At 47.7% G+C, this 21,024-nt stretch overlaps 1 protein-coding gene across 3 annotated transcripts in view; it reads right to left on the bottom strand.

The window, feature by feature from the left end:
* Nucleotides 1-21,024, bottom strand: part of ADCYAP1R1 (ADCYAP receptor type I) — a 135,463-nt gene that overhangs the window by 10,010 nt on the left and 104,429 nt on the right. For 2 of the 3 annotated variants that reach the window (XM_060248019.1, XM_060248017.1), the window contains one exon: nucleotides 6,155-6,238. The exons of the other annotated variant lie outside the window; for it this stretch is intronic. In XM_060248019.1, the coding sequence (XP_060104002.1) occupies nucleotides 6,155-6,238 (84 nt within the window). The remainder of the gene's footprint in view (nucleotides 1-6,154; nucleotides 6,239-21,024) is intronic. 3 annotated transcript variants of the gene reach the window in all.

Below are 21,024 nucleotides of genomic sequence, written 5' to 3' on the forward strand. Positions count from 1 at the left end.
TTATGTGACACAGAGTGTTGGACTGGATGGGCCACTGGCCTGATCCAACATGGCTTCTCTTATGTTCTTATGTGACGCAGAGTGTTGGACTGGATGGGCCATTGGCCTGATCCAACATGGCTTCTCTTATGTTCTTATGTGACACAGAGTGTTGGACTGGATGGGCCACTGGCCTGATCCAACATGGCTTCTCTTATGTTCTTATGAAAAAGTCGCAAAGAAGAAGACTGCTGACCCCGCCCTTCTCTCTGAATCAGTCTTAGAGCGGCTTACAATCTCTGATATCTTTTCCCCCCGCAACAGATACCCTTTCAAGGACTACTTCTGTGATAGCAATGGCTGACCCAAGGCCATTCCAGCAGGTGTAAAAGGAGGAGTGGTGGAATCAAACCCGATTCTCCCAGATAAGAGTCTGCACATTTTGATTCACCGTATAGCACCCTAGAGATGGAAGAGAACATATAGTAGAAGCTGCCTTCCTCAATGTTGGAAATCCCAAACTAGAGCATCCCCAAAAGATGGCTGTCCAGTCTTTCGCTGAAGGAGAACCACCCACCTACTTGATAATTGGTTCCATGCTCAAACTACTCTTACCACCAGCAAGTTTCTCCTAATGCACCAACAAAAATACCCTTTTGTAATTTGAAACCATCAGAGCTAGCACTGCCCTTGCAAGCTGCAGAAGGCAATTCTTTGCTTCCCTAGAGGTGACAACCTATCAGGTGTTTGAAGGCCACCATTAGGTCTTCCTCCAGTCTTCCTCTTCTCCAGGCTGAACATAACCAGTCCCTTCAATGGCTCATCCTAAGACTCATTTCCTGACGACATTCCAGGGAACTGGGTGCGTTTAGCCTGAAGCAGAGACGACTAAGTACAGAGATGACCAAGCTCTTCCACAATTTAGAAGAAGGCTAAAGGTTTGGCAGAAGACAAGAACCCGGGTTAAAGGCAAGCAGCTTTACCCCGTTCTGCAATGCCCCACAGTTTCCCTTTGCCATGCAATTGGATCCTCCTCAATCTCAATTAGGGTTGCCAAGTCCAATCCCAGAAATATCTGGGGACTTTGGGGGTGGAGCCAGGAGACACTGGGGTGGAGCTAGGGGGGAGGGGGGAAACGGCGCCAGGGAGCATGGCGAGCCGCCCCGTCTCAGAGCGGGCGATGCCGCTGCGCAGCTGTCGCCTCTTCTCGGCTCGCCGTGGCTGGGGTGGAGCCAGGAGACACACTGGAGCCAGGAGACACGCGGAGCGGGCGAGGCCGTCACGCCGCGCCGCTGCCCCCTCGCTGCCCACCGCAGCTGCTCCTCCGAGATGGGCTCAGGCTGAGCCCATCTCGGAGGAGCAGCTGCGGTGGGGCAGGGGGGGGTGTGGCAGCGGTGCGGCGGCCTCGCCGGCTCCGCTCTGCCTCTGGGGTGGAATCGGAGGGGGGGGGTGGAGGCGGGACGGGGACGGGCCGGGGCGAGCTGCGAGTCTGGGTCCTAGAAGGGCCCGGATTCGCGGCTCGCCATGCTCCTGGCCTGCCTCCGCCCTCCCCTGTTTTTGCCTGCGCTGCTGCCGCCTCTTGGCTGCTTCTCTGAGATGGGCTCAGCCTGGGCCCATCTCGGAGGAGCAGCTGTGGTGGGTGGGGAGGGGGCGGCGTGGCGGCCTCGCCCGCTCCGGGATGGGGCAGCTCGCCATGCTCCCTGGCGCCATTTCCCCCCTCCCCCCGCTTCCGTTTTTTTGGGGAGCAGGGGAAGAGGGTGGAAATCCTGGGGTCCCCCACCAGGGCGGGAGGGTTGGGAAGCCTAATCTCAATTTAGTTCAAAGAAATTCTAAAAATAAGCAACCATGGGATTGGAGCATGCTCAGTTTGCTGCCGCTCCTTTGATTGATTTGCCTCTCCCACCATTTTACCTGTGCACGCTTGCAAACCCCCCCCCCAGCAACTTCACTTAATTACGGTTGTTATGATTGCATCATGGCTCTTTGCACGGAAATATACCTCAGCACCCTGTCTGCCGGCAAAATGCCAAGCGAAAAGAATCCTGATTGAACCAATCATAAAAATCATCCTCAAGACTGCTGAAGGGGAAAGTTGTTTTTTTCTTAACAAAGCCAATGGGTCTGGCCTATCAGTAAAATGCTACGGAACAAGAAATTTGTTCCTCCTCAGTGGATTTATACTTGCCCTAAGATGCATCCTGGATATTGAAAATCAACTTGGAGGATAGATCTATCAATGACTGGTGGGCATGGTGAGCCTCCACCTTCAGAGGCAATAATCTTCTGAGTCCCAGAGCCGGGAGGCAACATCAGGGGAAGGCCTTGGCCTATATATTGCCCTGTTGTTGGCCCTCCAGAGGAACTGGTTGGCTACTAGATGGACTCTCACTGGTCTGGCCCAGCAGGGCTCTTCTGATGCTCCTATCAGGAGAAGACCTTGGCCTCTATTTCCTGTTGTTGGCTTGGAGAAACGTCGACTGCGGGGTGACATGATAGAGGTTTACAAGATAATGCACGGGATGGAGAAAGTAGAGAAAGAAGTCCTTTTCTCCCTTTGTCACAATACAAGAACTCGTGGGCATTCGATGAAATTGCTGAGCAGCCAGGTTAAAACGGATAAAAGGAAGTCCTTCTTCACCCAAAGGGTGATTAACAGGTGGAATTCACTGCCACAGGAGGTGGTGGCGGCCACAAGCATAGCCACCTTCAAGAGGGGTTTAGATAAAAATATGGAGCAGAGGTCCATCAGTGGCTGTTAGCCACAGTGTGTGTGTATGTATAAATTTTTTTGCCACTGTGTGACACAGAGTGTTGGACTGGATGGGCCATTGGCCTGATGCAACATGGCTTCTCTTATGTTCTTATGTGACACAGAGTGTTGGACTGGATGGGCCATTGGCCTGATGCAACACGGCTTCTCTTCTGTTCTTATGTGACACAGAGTATTGGACTGGATGGGCCATTGGCCTGATCCAACATGGCTTCTCTTATGTTCTTCTGTGACAGAGTGTTGGACTGGATGGGCCATCGGCCTGATCCAACATGGCTTCTCTTATGTTCTTATGTTGGCCCTTCAGAGGAACTGGTTAGCCAATGTGAGAGACAAGATACTGGACTAGATGGACTATTGGTCTGATCTAGCAAGGCTCTTCTTCGGTGTTTGCCTCACCATCCTGGAGGGCAAACTGGGCCACTGGGTGATTTATGCATTAGGCCTGGAGGCTCTAGAAACTACAGTACCCATGAATCTCAGCAGCAAGGGACACTACTGGGCATGCTCAGGTATATTCAGGCGTTCTACATAAGACCAAGTTCAGGCCTGCGGCCAGCTATCTTTACTACTAGTTCCTCTTTCAACTGGTTTCGAGCAGGGGCCATTTTGTAGAAAAATAGGTGCTGGAGCTCATCCAGGATCGTTATGCAGCTGCACCTACTATTCAATGGACAAGGTGGGAAGGAGGAGGTGGAACTCTCAGAAAGGTTCAGGAGCTGCACTCCTGTGAGCTCCTACTGAATTCGAGGCCTGGTCATGAGTAAGCTTGCTTGGAATGGGGAGGGAGTGAGACAAGCAAGAAGGCTGGCAGGAAGCTCCTGCATGCTTGGTCTTCCCAAGTTTTGGTGAGCAGCTGTGGCTCCCTGGAGGAGCCTCTGTTTTGCACGCAGAAGGTCCCAGGTTCAATCCCCAGCATCTCCAGTTAAAAAGGACCAGGCAGGAGGTGATGGGGAAGACCTCAGCCTGAGACCCTGGAGAGCCAGGAGGAGGAGCCATGGCTCAGGGGAAGAACCTCTGCTTGGCATGCAGAAGGTCCCAGGTTCAATCCCCAGCATCTCCAGTGAAAAGGACCAGGCAGGAGGTGATGGGGAAGACCTCAGCCTGAGACCCTGGAGAGCCAGGAGGAGGAGCCATGGCTCAGGGGAAGAACCTCTGCTTGGCATGCAGAAGGTCCCAGCTTCAATCCCCAGCATCTCCAGTGAAAAGGACCAGGCAGGAGGTGATGGGGAAGACCTCAACCTGAGACCCTGGAGAGCCAGGAGGAGGAGCCATGGCTCAGGGGAAGAACCTCTGCTTGGCATGCAGAAGGTCCCAGGTTCAATCCCCAGCATCTCCAGTTAAAAAGGACCAGGCAGGAGGTGATGGGGAAGACCTCAGCCTGAGACCCTGGAGAACTGCTGCCAGTCTGAGTAGATAATACTGACCTCGATAGACCAATGGTCTGATTCAGTATAATGCAGCTACATGTGTGGAGCTTTCTCCAAGGGCTATTCAGTGAAGGCTGGGAAACCAAAGGGAGAATCTGGGCAGATGACATCTTCCATCACCTGACTGGTTATCAACATGCATATTGTGATAAGCTACCATTTCGCAAACGCTGTCGGCATTCATCATGTTCAATGACCAGTCTGCCCATATTTTATTGAAACCGAAAGGAAGTGGAAGAAGACTGGATTTATATCCTGCCCTATACTCTGAATCTCAGAGTCTCAGAGCGGTCACAATCTCCTTGACCTCCCCCCCCCCACACACACAACAGACACCGTGTGAGGTAGGTGGGGCTGAGAGAGCTCTTATAGCAGCTGCCCTTTCAAGGACAACCTCTGCCAGAGGTATGGCTGAGCCAAGGCCATTCCAGCAGCTGCAAGTGGAGGAGTGGAGAATCAAACCCGGTTCTCCCAGATAAGAGTCCGTGCACTTAACCACTACACCAAACTGGCTCTGTATTAGAGCTATGGCTGACCCAAGGCCATTCCAGCAGCTGCAAGTGGAGGAGTGGGGAATCAAACCCGGTTCTCCCAGGTAAGAGTCCGCACACTTCATCACGACACCAAATGGATACATATAGATGACTGTTTACCTACAAAATGCATATGTACTCCCTTGAAAGGGTGAGGAATGGTCGTGATTTATCAGGACTGATTCCTCACTAATCTTTGTCCCGATTCTATGCTCCTTTCCCCCATAGTTCTTCTGTCCGATTTTGCACACACTGCCGCAAGGCCACAACTTGCCTTGCCTCTTTCCTAAATTCCCTCTGTGGCTTTGGGATTATCTGAAAACCAGGATCTAACTCCATGGCAGCGTATGCAAAAAGAGGCAGAAGAGCTGCAGGAAAAAGGAGCACAAGGCTGGGACAAACGCTAGTGAGGAATTGGTCCAGATTTACCCTACTACCCTTCTATACGTATCCACAGGCAAGCCCCTAGAGACAACCCCCGTGAAATGGTCATCTGAATCTAATGAGATGAAATGGTCCCCATGAAATGGTCATCTGAATCTAATGCCTACAGAGTTAAGAAGAAGAAGATAACGGATTTAGATCCCGCCCTCCACTCCGAAGAGTCTCAGAGCGGCTCACAATCTCCTTTATCTCCCTCCCCCACAACAGCCACCCTGTGAGGTAGATGAAGATATTGGATTTATATCCCGCCCTCCACTCTGAGGAGTCTCAGAGCGGCTCACAATCTCCTTTACATTCCTCCCCCTCAACAGACACCCTGTGAGGTAGATGAAGATATTGGATTTATATCCCGCCCTCAACTCTGAGGAGTCTCAGAGGGGCTCACAATCTCCTTTACCTTCCTCCCCCACAACAGACACCCTGTGAGGTAGATGAAGATATTGGATTTATATCCCGCCCTCCACTCCGAAGAGTCTCAGAGCGGCTCACAATCTCCTTTACCTTCCTCTCCCACAACAGACACCCTGTGAGGTGGGTGGGGCTGAGAGGACTCTCACAGCAGCTGCCCTTTCAAGGACAACCTCTGCCAGAGCTATGGCTGACCCAAGGCCATTCCAGCAGGTGCAAGTGGAGGAGTGGGGAATCAAACCCGGTTCTGCCAGATAAGAGTCCGCACACTTAACCACGACACCAAACAGGTTAAAATGTGCAAACCACGGTAAGTTTCATAATTTGATAATGTGGTTGTCCGTATCCACTCCTGGCTGGCAAGGATCAACAAGTGAGTATTATAGTTTGGACAGGTCACTTTTAACTACCTCGACGTGGAGTTACCAGCAGAAGCCACACAAAAAGGAAACGAAATACATAGAGAGCCAGCATGCAGCGCACAAGACAAAGAGACGTGACCCTCCATCGCCGGCTACCACTACTGACCACGTTATCTGCAGCATGCATAAAACAAACACAGGTATTGCCACAGGATCGCGAACACTTACAAGGTAATGGCGGATAGTTCTGACATCCTGCAAGAGTGCTGGTTAGCCCCGGGGGGCTGGCAGTGGCATTTCTGAACGCAGCTGCTGAATATGACAAAATTAGCAAAAATAAAAGCGGGTTTTTTTTTTCTCCCCCTGCTTACCACGACAAGGCTAAGAGAGCATGTCAACTTCTAACGTGTTTTCGTGAGTCCTGGCAAGAAGCGGAGAGGAAGGCCAAAGGAACATAAGAACATAAGAGAAGCCGTGTTGGATCAGGCCACTGGCCCATCCAGCCCAACACTCTGTGTCACAGCGAGACAAACTGGACGCTTGCTTCATGTGAAGGGAGCGTACGGCACACTGAGCCACAAAGCTGGCAAGAAGTTGCAAGCCAATGGAAGCACACACACACACACAAAGTGTTGCAAAGCATGTCATGGGCACGTCTGGTGGGTTCAGCTAGAAAGCTAGCCGAAGGTTCTAGAGCAGGGGCGTCAAACTCATTTGTTATGAGGGCCAGATCTGACATAAAGGAGACATTGCCGGGCTGGGCCATGAGCGTCCTAAAATGTAATGCCAGGTAGCAGAGATATAAACTTTATAAAGGGCACCGAGATTTCTTAAAAAAAAAACCTTTAAAATGAGATATGCATAAAGCATTAGCACCCATTGGTTCTTTTTTTGTTTTAACAATTTATTAATAACCTATGGTTACAGTAATTAATTGTCTCTTTTCTATACTAACCCATATGATATTTCAGCCCCCCCCTCCCTCCAATATTTGACTTTCCCGAAGTTGTAAATTTAAATTCAATTATAAAGGTACCACTAACCAATCGAAGTTCAATATTTTTCTTCTCTCATTACTACTAAAAAATTGTCCAATGACTTTTTATATTCCATTCTTTCTCCATATATCTTTTAAATTTCTTCCACTCCTTTTTGAATATCTCTAGATCATAGTCTTTTAAAGTTTTAGTTAATTTGTCCATCTCACTCCACGATAAAACTTTCACAATCCAATCCCATTTCTCTAGCACCCATTGGTCTTAAAGGTGCTTTCTTTGTATCTCTCCCATAGGATCCAAGGAACTGGACGAAGGAAGCTCTGACTCTTTCCTTCCTTCCCCAGAGGACCAGGAGGGGGAGGAGCCTCAGTCAATAGAAAGAAGAGAGGCTTGGCTCAGTTGCTCTGCTGTGTGATTGAGAGAGCCCGACAAAGCAAGCTGCCCCTCCCCCCTTCCTCCCCAAGAGAGGAGTCTCAGCCAATAGAGAAAATAGAGGTTTTGCTCTGCAGCTCCTCTGAGATTGAACAAGTCTTGCAAAGCAATCTGTTATGCAAAAGGAAGCGAGAGAGAGAGAGAGAAGGAAGCAAATGACAACCAGTTGCTTGTTGGGGGGGGGGACTCGGGGCTGCATGTTTGACACCCCCGTTATAAAGGATATGTTTGGTTTGGGGAATGGAGGAGATACACATACAATCCATCCCATGCTCAGCTTCTCACTGGACTGGATAACTTAAGCTATTTGCCAATAAATCGCTAAAGTAGTTCAGTTTCTGTAGACCTGGCATCTAGCTCAGAGGCAGGTTCAGAAGGTCTTCCCATCTGGGGGTCCGATTCTATGATGAGCCCCAAAAGAAGGTGCCCCTATTTTTTATTATTTCCAATGGAGGGAAGGCATTTAAAAGGTGTGCGGTCCCTTTAAATGTGAGGGTCAGAACTCCCTTTGGAGTTCAGTGATGCTCGTCACACCCTTGCTCCTGGCTCCGCCCCCAAAGTCTCCTGGCTCCACCCCCAAAGGTATTTCATGCATTGGACCTGGCAACCCTAGAAAGAAGGATGCTTTTCTAACCAAATTTCCTTTGTTCCTCCATGTGATGCCGTAGACCAAATTAAAATGGTTCCTCTTAGTTTTAATTTGGGCAGGCCTGAGGCCTTGTAAATTTTTAAACTTTTTTATTTTTCTGCAAGGCCCATAGAAAGAGAAAGGTCAGGCCTATTAGAGTGGGCCTTGAGCTCAGTGCACCTGTGGATTGTTGCCTAGGAAACAAAAGGGAGTCACCTGTTGCTGCCTCCCTTATCTGTGCCTCATTAGTGCTATTCTGCTGAGTTTGGGTTTTGATTGGGTTATTCGAATTAACCCACGAGGGTTTCCTAGGGATAAAGGATTCCCTTTCTTTATTCTCTTGGCCCTCATTTTGGGACAATTTGACTAAACTCTGAGACCCGCTCCACGCTGGGCTCTTCACTTATGGACTATGGATGGACTTTGTTGCTTTGACTACCTTGGAACCAATTAGAAGAAGAAGAAGATATTGGATTTCTATCCCGCCCTCCACTCCGAAGAGTCTCAGAGCGGCTCACAATCTCCTTTCCCTTCCTCCCCCCCACAACAGACACCCTGTGAGGTAGATGAAGATATTGGATTTATATCCCGCCCTCCACTCCGAAGAGTCTCAGAGCGGCTCACAATCTCCTTTACCTTCCTCCCCCACAACAGACACCCTGTGAGGTAGATGAAGATATTGGATTTATATCCCGCCCTCCACTCCGAAGAGTCTCAGAGTGGCTCACAATCTCCTTTACCTTCCTCCCCCACAACAGACACCCTGTGAGGTAGATGAAGATATTGGATTTATATCCCGCCCTCCACTCCAAAGAGTCTCAGAGCGGCTCACAATCTCCTTTCCCTTCCTCCCCCACAACAGACACCCTGTGAGGTAGATGAAGATATTGGATTTATATCCTGCCCTCCACTCCGAAGAGACTCAGAGTGGCTCACAATCTCCTTTACCTTCCTCCCCCACAACAGACACCCTGTGAGGTAGATGAAGATATTGGATTTATATCCTGCCCTCCACTCCGAAGAGTCTCAGAGTGGCTCACAATCTCCTTTACCTTCATCCCCCAGAACAGACACCCTGTGAGGTAGATGAAGATATTGGATTTATATCCTGCCCTCCACTCCGAAGAGTCTCAGAGGGGCTCACAATCTCCTTTACCTTCCTCCCCCACAACAGACACCCTGTGAGGTGGGTGGTGTGGAGAAAGCTCTGACAGAACCTGTCCTTTCAAGGACAACTCCTACGAGAGCTATGACTGACCCAAGGCCATTCCAGCAGGTGCAGGTGGAGGAGTGGGGAATCAAACCCGGTTCTGGGAATCAATCTCGGTTCTCCCAGATAAGAGTCCGCACAGTTAACCACTATGGCTGACCCAAGGCCATGCTAGCAGGTGCAAGTGGAGGAGTGGGGAATCAAACCCGGTTCTCCCAGATAAGAGTCCGCACACTTAACCATTACACCAAACTGGCTCTCCGTATGTTTAGATAAGTACATTTTATGACGTTCTTATTTTGGTCCACAGCTCCTAATGTAAATTCTTATGCTTATTTTAAATAAACTCTTTTTATTTTAAAAAAGAGATTTTTTGTTTCTTTGTTTGGAAGGTTGTAACAACTGAATGCCAAAAGCTTACCTAGCCGCCTCGGAACTTGCCTAAACTACCAGAAGGAAAAGTATTTTGTCCTGAGGAACTCCTGGCCACATAGCTGTGGTTTGGCTTACCCTGGTTTTGGAGTAAAAAACCCTGAGGTTTACTGGGGCCTCAGTGTGTGAAAGTACCCAGTCTGGTGGCAGCTCTACCCCAGGACCTTTTTTGGGGCCTGGTTTTTTGTGTTATTGTCTTAGCCACCATCCTAACGGCCCGCCTAATCTCGGTCACAAGGCAACGGACCGTTACACTCCATTTGCTGATTTAATAGATATTTTAAGCTTTTGAGCCTGGAAGTGAAACTCTGTACTACATAGTATCCCCAACCACTTTTGGGACAGAGTATTTTGCAACAGAGACCACCCCCCCCAGGGGGGAAGCAGTCAATGTACAAGTGGCGAACTCTCCAGGGTAGTCCCAAAGCAACTCCATGAGAACTTGTGACGGGCTCAAGTTGCACCTGTTGGAATGGCCTAGTAAAACCACAAAGTTTGCACTGTATCTTAGAGCAGCATGGCATCACTGACATTCACCCCTGAAATGATGTCAGGTTACTGCTGCAATGGCAATTTGGGTATTTGGTGCTGCCAGCGAGAGGTGTCAGATATGACAACCCTGATGATGATGATATTGGATTTATATCCCGCCCTCCACTCCGAAGAGTCTCAGAGGGGCTCACAATCTCCTTTCCCTTCCTCCCCCACAACAGACACCCTGTGAGGTAGATGAAGATATTGGATTTATATCCCGCCCTCCACTCCGAAGAGTCTCAGAGCGGCTCACAAACTCCTTTCCCTTCCTCCCCCACAACAGACACCCTGTGAGGTAGATGAAGATATTGGATTTATATCCCGCCCTCCACTCCGAAGAGTCTCAGAGCGGCTCACAATCTCTTTTACCTCCCCCCCCACAACAGACACCCTGTGAGGTAGATGAAGATATTGGATTTATATCCCGCCCTCCACTCCGAAGAGTCTAAGAGCGGCTCACAATCTCCTTTTACCTTCCTCCCCCACAACAGACACCCTGTGAGGTAGATGAAGATATTGGATTTATATCCCGCCCTCCACTCCGAAGAGTCTAAGAGCGGCTTACAATCTCCTTTACCTTCCTCCCCCCCCCCCCCCCACAACAGACACCCTGTGAGGTGGGTGGGGCTGAGACGGCTCTCCCCAGAAAGCTGCCCTTTCAAGGACAACCTCTGCCAGAGCTATGGCTGACCCAAGACCATTCCAGCAGCTGCAAGTGGAGGAGTGGGGAATCAAACCCGGTTCTCCTAGATAAGAGTCTGCACACTTAACCACGACACACTGGCTCCCTGCATAACTATTAACAGACACATTCCTTGAGTTAAACTGCAGACATTCTCAGCACAAGCTTCATGGAGTTACACCTAATTAAGTAATAATAATAATAATAATACACCTTTCTGAATTCATTGACTTCAGTGGACTTAAAAGGACATAAAAATCTGTTCATCTGCTTCCCAGTGGTCCTATCAAACTTGATGAGGGAGTAATTTTTTTAAAAAAATTGACATTAGCTTTCATGGGCCCTTTTTGTTACAGAACCTCTGTCGATTTGGTCAGTAAAGATGTCTTGCGAAAGAGAACTTCTGGAAGGCTGCTTGACCGATTCCCCGCTAGCCTTCTGCCGCTCTTACATATGAACATATGAAGCTGCCTTATACTGAATCAGACCTTTGGCCCATCAAAGTCAGTATTGTCTTCTCAGACTGGCAGCGGCTCTCCAGGGTCTCAAGCTGAGGTTTTCCACACCTATTTCCTTGGACCCTTTTTTGGAGATGCCAGGGATTGAACCTGGGACCTTCTGCTTACCAAGCAGATGCTCTACCACTGAGCCACCGTCCCTCCCCTATAAATATATATGAAGCTGCCTTATACTGAATCAGACCTTTGGTCCATCAAAGTCAGTATTGTCTTCTCAGACTGGCAGCGGCTCTCCAGGGTCTGAAGCTGAGGTTTTCCACACCTATTTGCCTGGACCCTTTTTTGGAGATGCCAGGGATTGAACCTGGGACCTTCTGCTTCCCAAGCTGATGCTCTACCACTGAGCCACCGTCCCTCCCCTGCGGGGCTTCCGTCAGATTTCACACTATCTGCCCCTGGGCTGCAACTCACTATCTTTTTTGCACAGAAAACGGAAACCGGTTTTTAGAGGAACTTGTGTGCTGAGCGAAAGAAGCAGAGCGAGTCGCAGCTCCAGGAAAGGTAGTGTGAAATCCGACAGAAGCCCCAAACGGAAGAGGAAAGTGACAGTGGCATAAGGCTAATGGGCAATCGCTCCTTAACCATTTTCCCACACAGCTTACCTCAGAGTGACGTCCCTCTTCATCGCGGCTTTTGTGTCGCTAACGTAAACTGGGTTTTAGCGATTTACATTTGCGACGCAGAAGCCCCGGCACTTCCTGCTCCTCCGGAGCAGATGGTGGGAAATCCGAGCAGACGCTGCGCGGTGAAGAGGGACGTCACTCCGAGGTAAGCTGTGTGGGAAAACGGTTCTTATCTCTTCAGCAGTGAAAACTGAGCAAGCAGTGTGGTGTGTGTGTGAGTGTGTGTGGTGGGGGGTGTTTCTCTCCTGCCCCAAAATCTCTCTCTCTCTTGTGGATCCTTCCCTGCAAAGCATAATCATGTACAGGATCATGTGCATGTATATGTACACTTAATTTGAATTATGCTTTTTTTTTTACCAGCTATTTAAAACAAATTGTCAGGTTTTGGGGCTTTTTTTTATCTATTGATATAAGCCAGGGGTGGCCAAACTTGCTTAATGTATAAAGAATAAACATCAGATGTTTGAGAACCACAAGACGTGAACAAATACTACACACCCGTTTTTATTAAAACTCCTAATGCTGGACTTGACGGCTCGGCCACCCTATGTGCTCAGTTCGGTGTAGAGCCAGTATGGTGTAGTGGTGAAGTGTGTGGACTCTTATCTGGGAGACCTGGGTTTGTTTCCCCCCCTCCTCTATTTGCAGCTGCTGGAATAGCCTTGGGTTAGCCATAGATCTGGCAGAGGTTGTCCTTGAAAGGGCAGCTGCTGTAAGAGCTCTCTCTGCCCCACCTGCCTCACAGGGTGTCTGTTGTGGGGGAGGAAGGTAAACGAGATTGTGAGCCGCTCTGAGACTCTGAGATTCGGAGTGGAGGGTGGGATTTAAATCCAATATCTTCTCACTCATCTTCCTCAGCTCTTGTGCTCTCTTTCCCTGCTTTAGGTGTCATATATCTTCAGATGTATTAAACTGAAACTGTTGGAGTTGGAGGAAATGAAACTATGCCCAACAGACCCTTATATCTGCTTCCCAGCATCCTTAGGTCTCGATGTTTTTTGTGGCAAAATGCCCCATTATCTATCAGACTTAACTATTCCTAGTCATCGCAGGGCATTTATGTTGGCTAGACTAAACGCGTTTCCCTCCAAAGTTTTACAGGGAAGATATCATCGGGTCCCTTTACGTGATAGACTCTGTCCCTGCGGAGCGAATATTCCCGACTCAATTCAGCATATATTGCTTGATTGTTCCATATATCATAATCTCCGTAAAGATCTATTTTGCAAGCCTTCCTTCTCCCCAGATCCGTCTATTCTGCTACCCTGTCGTTATTGATGGAACGATACTGAGTGGGAGGTTAGCGAGGCTGTGGAAATTTTTGGCTGACATCCTTAAATTTAAATCTGACCATATATGAATGCATTTGGAATCTCGATTTCTTTTTGATTTTATCCCCAATGTTTACTTTTTTAATATTTGGTGTATTCCCATTTGCAACTGTTATACCATTAAAAGTTTGGTATGGACCTCTGGGGTGGAGGAGGAGAGTTTGCAAGCCTGACCACTCCCACTTCACACAGGGTGGAAATAGTTGCCTACCTATGGGGCTGATTGAAGTCCCAATGCTATGCACACTTACTCAAGAGTAAGCCTCCAGGAGCCACACAATATTTGTGAGAGAGCCTCATGTGTTATATATGTGACCTGAAGCATGTATATAGTACGGGCCCCGGTTTTGGAATTCTTTGGGAATGTTTCCTTTTTGCCTAATAGAATAAATTGTAGGCGTTCTCTTAATTCTTAATACCGGGCATATTATGCATTTTTTTTTTTTGTAAATTGTTTGTTATATGCATCCAGTGATCTAAACTAGATCCTTGTATGTCGGATTTGCATTTCTGTAATTTGTTTTCCCTATGTTCTCTGTGTTCCCTGTGTTTCCCCTTGTGTTGGATTGGATTCAATAAAATAAAATAACTGAGAAAGAAAGAAAGAAAGAAAGAAAGAAAGAAAGAAAGAAAGAAAGAAAGAAAGAAAGAAAGAAAGAAAGAAAGAAAGAGAAAGAGAGAGAGAGAAAGAGAGAGAGAGAGAGAAAGAAAGAAAGAAAGAGAGAGAGAAAGAGAGAGAGAAAGAGAGAAAGAGAGAAAGAGAGAAAGAAAGAAAGAAAGAAAGAAAGAAAGAAAGAAAGAAAGAAAGAAAGAAAGAAAGAAAGAAAGAAAGAAAGAAAGAGCGGGAAAGAGAAAGAAAGAGAAAACGAAAAAGAGAGAGAAAGAGAGAAAGAAAGAGAAAAGAGAGAGAGAGAAAGAGAAAAAGAGTGAGAAAAAGAAAGAGAAAAAGAGAAAGTGAAAGAAAGAGAAAGAGAAAAAGAGAGAGAAAGAGAAAAAAGAGAGAGAGAAAGAAAGAGAAAGCAAAAGAGAAAGAAAGAGAGAGAGATAGATAGATGATAGATAGATGATAGATAGATAGATAGATAGATAGATAGATAGATAGATAGATAGATAGATAGATAGATAGATAGATAGATAGATAGATAGATAGATAGATAAATAAATTATGGGGTTCCTGCCTGGCTCATTGGAGCCTTTAGGTTGTAGCTTGGGGGACTCAGGAACAATGGGCAGAAGTATCCAAATCCGTGCTGCCCTGCTCCAATCACGGCCCCCCTGCTGGTTTGAATGGTCCAATGGCGTCTTTGCATGGGAACCTTGACGTGTATATAACCCCGCTGGCCCAGCTCTGCAGTCTTTGAGTTCAGTCCTTGCCGTGCTGCACTTAATAAAAGAGCCATGATCACTACTACCTCGCCTCTTCCTTGCATTGAACCCAATAGATTATAGTTTGGCCACTTCTGATATAAGCCTTGTCTGTTATCCCTCTAGGTTGGATTGTGGGCAAAATCATACCTACCGATGGGATATGCCATGTTTCTCTTTTCTGTCCACCATGAAGCTAGTTGGAGGAATGATGTACACTTGCATTAGCTAGGGATATAGGCATGCTTTGGGGTTTCTGACATGTGTGACGAAGAAATAGCGATTGTAATGGCGGGGGCGGGGGGGAGGAAAGGAAGAAAGAGACAGAGCAACATAATGAGACTCAGGGACACTGGTTTACTGCATGGGTCTGAAAACAGAAGCTGCTAGCTACTAGATTCTGTGCATGGGGTTTGCACCCTTGAGAATTCCAGCTTTCTTCTAAAGACCACAGAAGGCATTTTCGTTTTCCTAATACAGCAGTCAATCTTTTTAAAAAGAAGGCAATTATTAGCCGGAGACTTCTTCAAGGGGAGCGATCAGGCGCCCGGTTGAAATGTACTTCGAGCGGTACAGCGGCTACCACAAATGGGTCTCACGTGCGATTCAGCTACTTTGGGTCCCACAGAGATTTCTGTAGGTGCAAAGAGAGGGTAAAATCCCCCAATTTGGTGTCTTGCAGCAGCCCAAATGCCCCTTAAATTTCTGTTTCTGGGGAATGGGGAACCCCCCAGTAATAGCCTAGAGCCAACGGTAGCTCTCCAGATGTTTTTTTGCCTACAGCTCCCATCAGCCCCAGCCATTGGCCATGCTGGCTGGGGCTGATGGGAGTTGTAGGCAGAAAACATCTGGAGAGAAGAAGAAGATGATATTGGATTTATATTCCGCCCTCCACTCCGAAGAGACTCAGAGCGACTCACAATCTCCTTCACCTTCCTCCCCCACAACAGACACCCTGTGAGGTGGGTGGTGCTGGAGAGGGCTCTCACAGCAGCTGCCCTTTCAAGGACAACCTCTGCCAGAGCTATGGCTGACCCAAGGTCATGCTAGCAGGTGCAAGCTGAGGAGTGGGGAATCAAACCCGGTTCTCCCAGATAAGAGTCCGCACACTTAACCACTATGGCTGACCCAAGGCCATTCCAGCAGGTGCAAGTGGGGGAGTGGGGAATCAAACCCCGGTTCTCCCAGATAAGAGTCAGCGCACTTAACCACTACACCAAACTGGCTCTCCAGTTTGAGAGCTACCGTAGGCCATCCCTGGCCTAGAGGACAATCAGTGGTTCCCTGGTGGAGGGTTCATTGAAAATCACTTGCCCCTTGCATCCACAGAACTAGGGCTTTTTTTTTTTGTAACAGGAACTCCTTTTGACATTAAGCCACACCCCCTCATATAGCCAATCTTCCTGGACCTTAAAGAAGGCCCTTTAGTAAGAGCCCTGTAAGCTCTTGGAGGATTGGCTACATCAGGGGTATGTGGATTTATATCCTACCCTCCACTCCAAAGATATTGGATTTATATCCTGCCCCACAGCTCTGAATCTCAGTGTCTCAGAGCAGTTTACAATCTCCTTTATCTTCCTCCCCCACAACAGACACCCTGTGTGGCGGGTGGGGCTGAGAGGACTCTCACAGCAGCTGCCCTTTCAAGGACAACTCCTGTGAGAGCTATGGCTGACCCAAGGCCATTCCAGCAGCTGCTAGTGGAGAAGTGGGGAATCAAACCTGTTTCTCCCAGATAAGAGTCTTAACCACTACACCAAACTGGCTCTCAGAGTTCCTGCTACAAAAAAAAAAAAAAAAAAAAAAACACTTCACAGAACACTACATAAGAACATAAGAGAAGCCATGTTGGATCAGGCCAACGGCCCATCCAGTCCAACACTCTGTGTCACATAAGAACATAAGAGAAGCCATGTTGGATCAGGCCAACGGCCCATCCAGTCCAACACTCTGTGTCGCACAGTGGCAAAAAAATTTATATACACACATACACTGTGGCTAATAGCCACTGATGGACCTCTGCTCCATATTTTTATCTAAACCCTTCTTGAAGGTGGCTATACTTGTGGACGCCACCACCTCCTGTGGCAGTGAATTCCACATGTTAATCACCCTTTGGGTGAAGAAGTACTTCCTTTTATCCATTTTAACCTGTCTGCTCAGCAATTTCATCGAATGCCCACGAGTTCTTGTATTGTGAGAAAGGGAGAAAAGTACTTCTTTCTCTACTTTCTCCATTCCATGCATTATCTTGTAAACCTCTATCATGTCACCCTGCAGTCGACGTTTCTCCAAGCTAAAGAGCCCCAAGCGTTTCAACCTTTCTTCATAGGGAAAGTGCTCCAGCCCTTTAATCACTAGGTGGGATCCAAGACCCATGTGGACAGTAGCATGGCAAAAATGTCATTCCGGCTGCACCAAATCTCACCGTGTTTAATCTGCTACAACACTCAGTCTTTCATCTGCCTCTGATGTAAGCTATTTCAGTTCCTTGCTGGAGAGGAAAGTGACACATAAATGAAGTAAAGAAGTAAAACAAAGTAAAGGAAATCCAAAAGTAGGCCACGGAGAATGCTGTCAAGAAATTTCTAACCAGAACTGTACAACTTGAAATTCTGGCGTGTCAAAGAGCTCAGAGAAACTGTTCGACAAGTCTGCTCCTTGTCAAATCCAAACAGAGCCAGTTTGGTGTAGTGGTGAAGTGCACGGACTGTTATCTGGGAGAACCGGGTTGGATTCCCCACTCCTCCACTTGCACCTGCTAGAATGGCCTTGGGTCAGCCAGAGCTCTGGCAGAGGTTGTCCTTGAAAGGTCAGCTGCTGTGAGAGCCCTCTCCAGCCCCACACACCTCACAGGGTGTCTGTTGTGGGGGAGGAAGGGAAAGGAGATTGTGTGCCACTCTGGGACTCTTCAGAGTGGAGGGCGGGATATAAATCCAATATCTTCATCTACCTCACAGGGTGTCTGTTGTGCGGGAGGAATGGAAAGGAGATTGTGAGCCGCTCTGAGACTCTTCGGAGTGGAGGGCGGGATATAAATCCAATATCTTCTACCTCACAGGGTGTCTGTTGTGGGGGAGGAAGGTTAAGGAGATTGTGAGCCGCTCTGAGACTCTTCAGAGTGGAGGGCGGGATATAAATCCAATATCTTCATCTACCTCACAGGGTGTCTGTTGTGTGGGAGGGAGATAAAGGAGATTGTGAGCCGCTCTGAGCCTCTTGAGTGGAGGGCGGAATATAAATCTAATGTTGTCTTCTTTTTCTTTGTGTTTGCTCTAGTCTCTAGATTGCCTGAAAAAAACAAGTCTAGCTTGCCACCTAGTGGTGCATAATGCTAAAAAAGAGACAGAACTTCTGGCTGCCACATCATCTTAGGATCCCCTGGCTATACTACCCACACTGCCACACAATAATTTATTAATTGTCAGATATTTATCTCATTTAGTCCTTTATAGCTTTGCCTTGCCAAACTTGTAGATGCCTGCTTGAAGGAAGGATCTGATTTGCAGTGAACCGGTGTCCCTGGTTGTCTTGTTGCATGCATGAATCAGTGAGCAAGCGAGGATGGGAGATGCACAAGCAAAGGGAGGCTTAACCAAAGTGCAGGTGTGCTGCTGTCAAGCGGCTTCTGATGGTTTCCGTTGACACACCTTAGACGCCTCACTATTTGATCGAGACAGGCTGTGTCAGACTTCCCAAAAGCCACGTGTCAACTGGCCTGCATAGATCAGGATACTCACCACATTGCTATATTATTTTGCCATACTAAGCTTAGCAAAAGTGAAGGCCTGGATGGAACTGGAGATGATTTCCCTAATCAGAGGTATGATGGCGGAGGACTGGTAACAGAGAAGAAGAAGGAGCAGAAGAAGGAGAAGGAGAAGAAGAAGGAGAAGAAGAAGCAGAAAAAGAAGAAAGAGAAGAAGAAGGAGAAGAAGCAGAAGGAGATGAAGAAGAAGGAGAAGGAGCAGAAGGAGAACAAAAGAACATAAGAGAAGCCATATTGGATCAGGCCAATGGCCCATCCAGTCCAACACTCTGTGTCACACAGTGGCAAAAAATTTTATACATACACACACACTGTGGCTAATAGCCACTGATGGACCTCTGCTCCATATTTTTATCTAAACCTCTCTTGAAGGTGGCTATGCTTGTGGCCGCCACCACCTCCTTAGCTCCGTAGCACCTTAACTTAACTTAATTTTAATTTATAATAGCTGTTTTATCTATTTTAACTAACCTATGTAACCTAATTGTATCTTAACTTGTTTTGACTGATTGTATTTTATTCAAATCATGGTGTCCCATGTCTGTGAGCCGCCCTGAGCCTGCCTTTGGCGAGGGAGGGCGGGATACAAAAATAAATTTACTTTACTTACTTTACTTTACTTTACTTTACCTCCTGTGGCAGTGAATTCCACATGTTAATCACCCTTTGGGTGAAGAAGTACTTCCTTTTATCCATTTTAACCTGGCTGCTCAGCAATTTCATCGAATGCCCACGAGTTCTTGTATTGTAAGAAAGGGAGAAAAGTACTTCTTTCTCTACTTTCTCCATCCCATGCATTATCTTGTAAACCTCTATCATGTCACCCCGCAGTCGACATTTCTCCAAGCTAAAGAGTCCCAAGCGTTTCAACCTTTCTTCATAAGAAGGAGAAGAAGGAGGAGGAGAAGAAGGAGAAGCAGAAGGAGATGAAGAAGAAGGAGATAGAAGAAGGAGCAGAAGGAGAAGAAGAAGGAGGAGGAGGAGGAGAAGATACTGGATTTATATCCCACCCTTCACTCTGAATCTCAGAGTGGCACACAATCTCCTTTACCCTCCTCCCCCAAAATAGGCAAAATGAAAATGCTCATGTAAAAAACACACAGAAATGAGCAGGGGCATATTCCATGCATCCTTTGTTGAATGTTCTCTCATGCACACAAATTGTCCTGGACTTTAGGCATTCCGCTCCAGGGAGGAGGCTTTGTGACTAGCTTTCTCCCTAACATGCTTCCCACTAACAGTGGCCCTATCAGTTAAATGAATGACCTCTAAAATGTCCTATCATTGATAGCCTTGCTCAGGTCTTGCAAACTGAGGGTCTTGCTACCTCCGTCGAGTCAAACTATCTCATGTTTTGTCTCCCTGTTTTCCTGCTGCTTTCAACTTTTCCTAGCATTATTGCCTTTTCCAGTGAGTCTTGTCTTCTCATAAGGTGACCACAGCACGATTGCCTCAGTTCGGTCATCTTAGCTTCTAAAAAGAGCCAGCATGGGGTCATGGTTAACATTGGTGGGACTCTGATCTAAAAAAACCCAGTTTGATTTCCCACTGGCGAACCTGGTTTGAGGGTGGCTCAGTGGTAGAGCATCTGCTCGGCAAGCAGAAAGTCTCAGGCTCAACCCCCGGCATCTCCAACTAAAAGGATCCAGGCAAATAGGTGTGAAAAACCTTAGCTTGAAACCCTGGAGAGCCACTGCCAGTCTGAGTAGACAAGACTGACTTTGATGGACCGAGGGTCTGACTCAGTATAAGGCAACTTCATACATTCAAATGTTCAATCCCCTACACCTCCACTCGAAGTCTGCTGGGTGACCTCGGGCCAGCCAGTTCTCTCAGAAATCTCTCAGCCCCACCTACTTCACAAGGGGTCTACTGCAGGGAGAGGAAGGGGAGATGCTTGTAAGTTGGTTTGAGATTCTTTAAGGCAGAGAAAGGAAAAGAAAGGTCCCCTGTGCAAGCACCAGTCATTTCCGACTCTGGGGTGACGTCGCTTTCGCACCGTTTTCACGGCAGACTTTTGACGGGGTGGTTTGCCATTGCCTTCCCCAGTCATCTATGCTTCCCCCCCAGCAAGCTGGGGACTCATTTTACCGACCTTGGAAGGACAGAAGGCTGAGTCAACCTCGGGCCGGCTACCTGAATCCAGCTTCTGCTGGAATCGAACTCAGGTCGTGAGCAGAGAGTTCAGACCACAGCACTGCAGTACTGCTGCTTTACCACTCTGCACCACGGGGCCGCTCAGGTAGAGAAAAGTGGGGTATAAAAACCAACTCTTCTTCTTTTAGGGAGAGAAGGCTTGATTGAATCTAGAATTTACTTCTTTGATGTTTTGGCAGTTCGTGGTATCTATAAAACTCAGCTTAAAGTCCATCTTTCAGATGGATCAATTTTCTACCTGTCACCTTTCTTAACGGACCAATTTTCACATCTCCCAAAATCTCTTAAAAATCCCTGGACCAAGGGAGGCCAAATTGAAAACAACCCGAGAGCAGGCCTTCTCAGCAACGGCTCCTCATGGGTGGAACCAATTACCAGCGGAGGTTCGAGCCCCGCGGGACTATAATCAGTTCTGCAGG

This window comes from Heteronotia binoei, chromosome 10 (genome assembly GCF_032191835.1).
Source record: "Heteronotia binoei isolate CCM8104 ecotype False Entrance Well chromosome 10, APGP_CSIRO_Hbin_v1, whole genome shotgun sequence".
NCBI classification, from domain to species: Eukaryota; Metazoa; Chordata; class Lepidosauria; order Squamata; family Gekkonidae; genus Heteronotia; species Heteronotia binoei.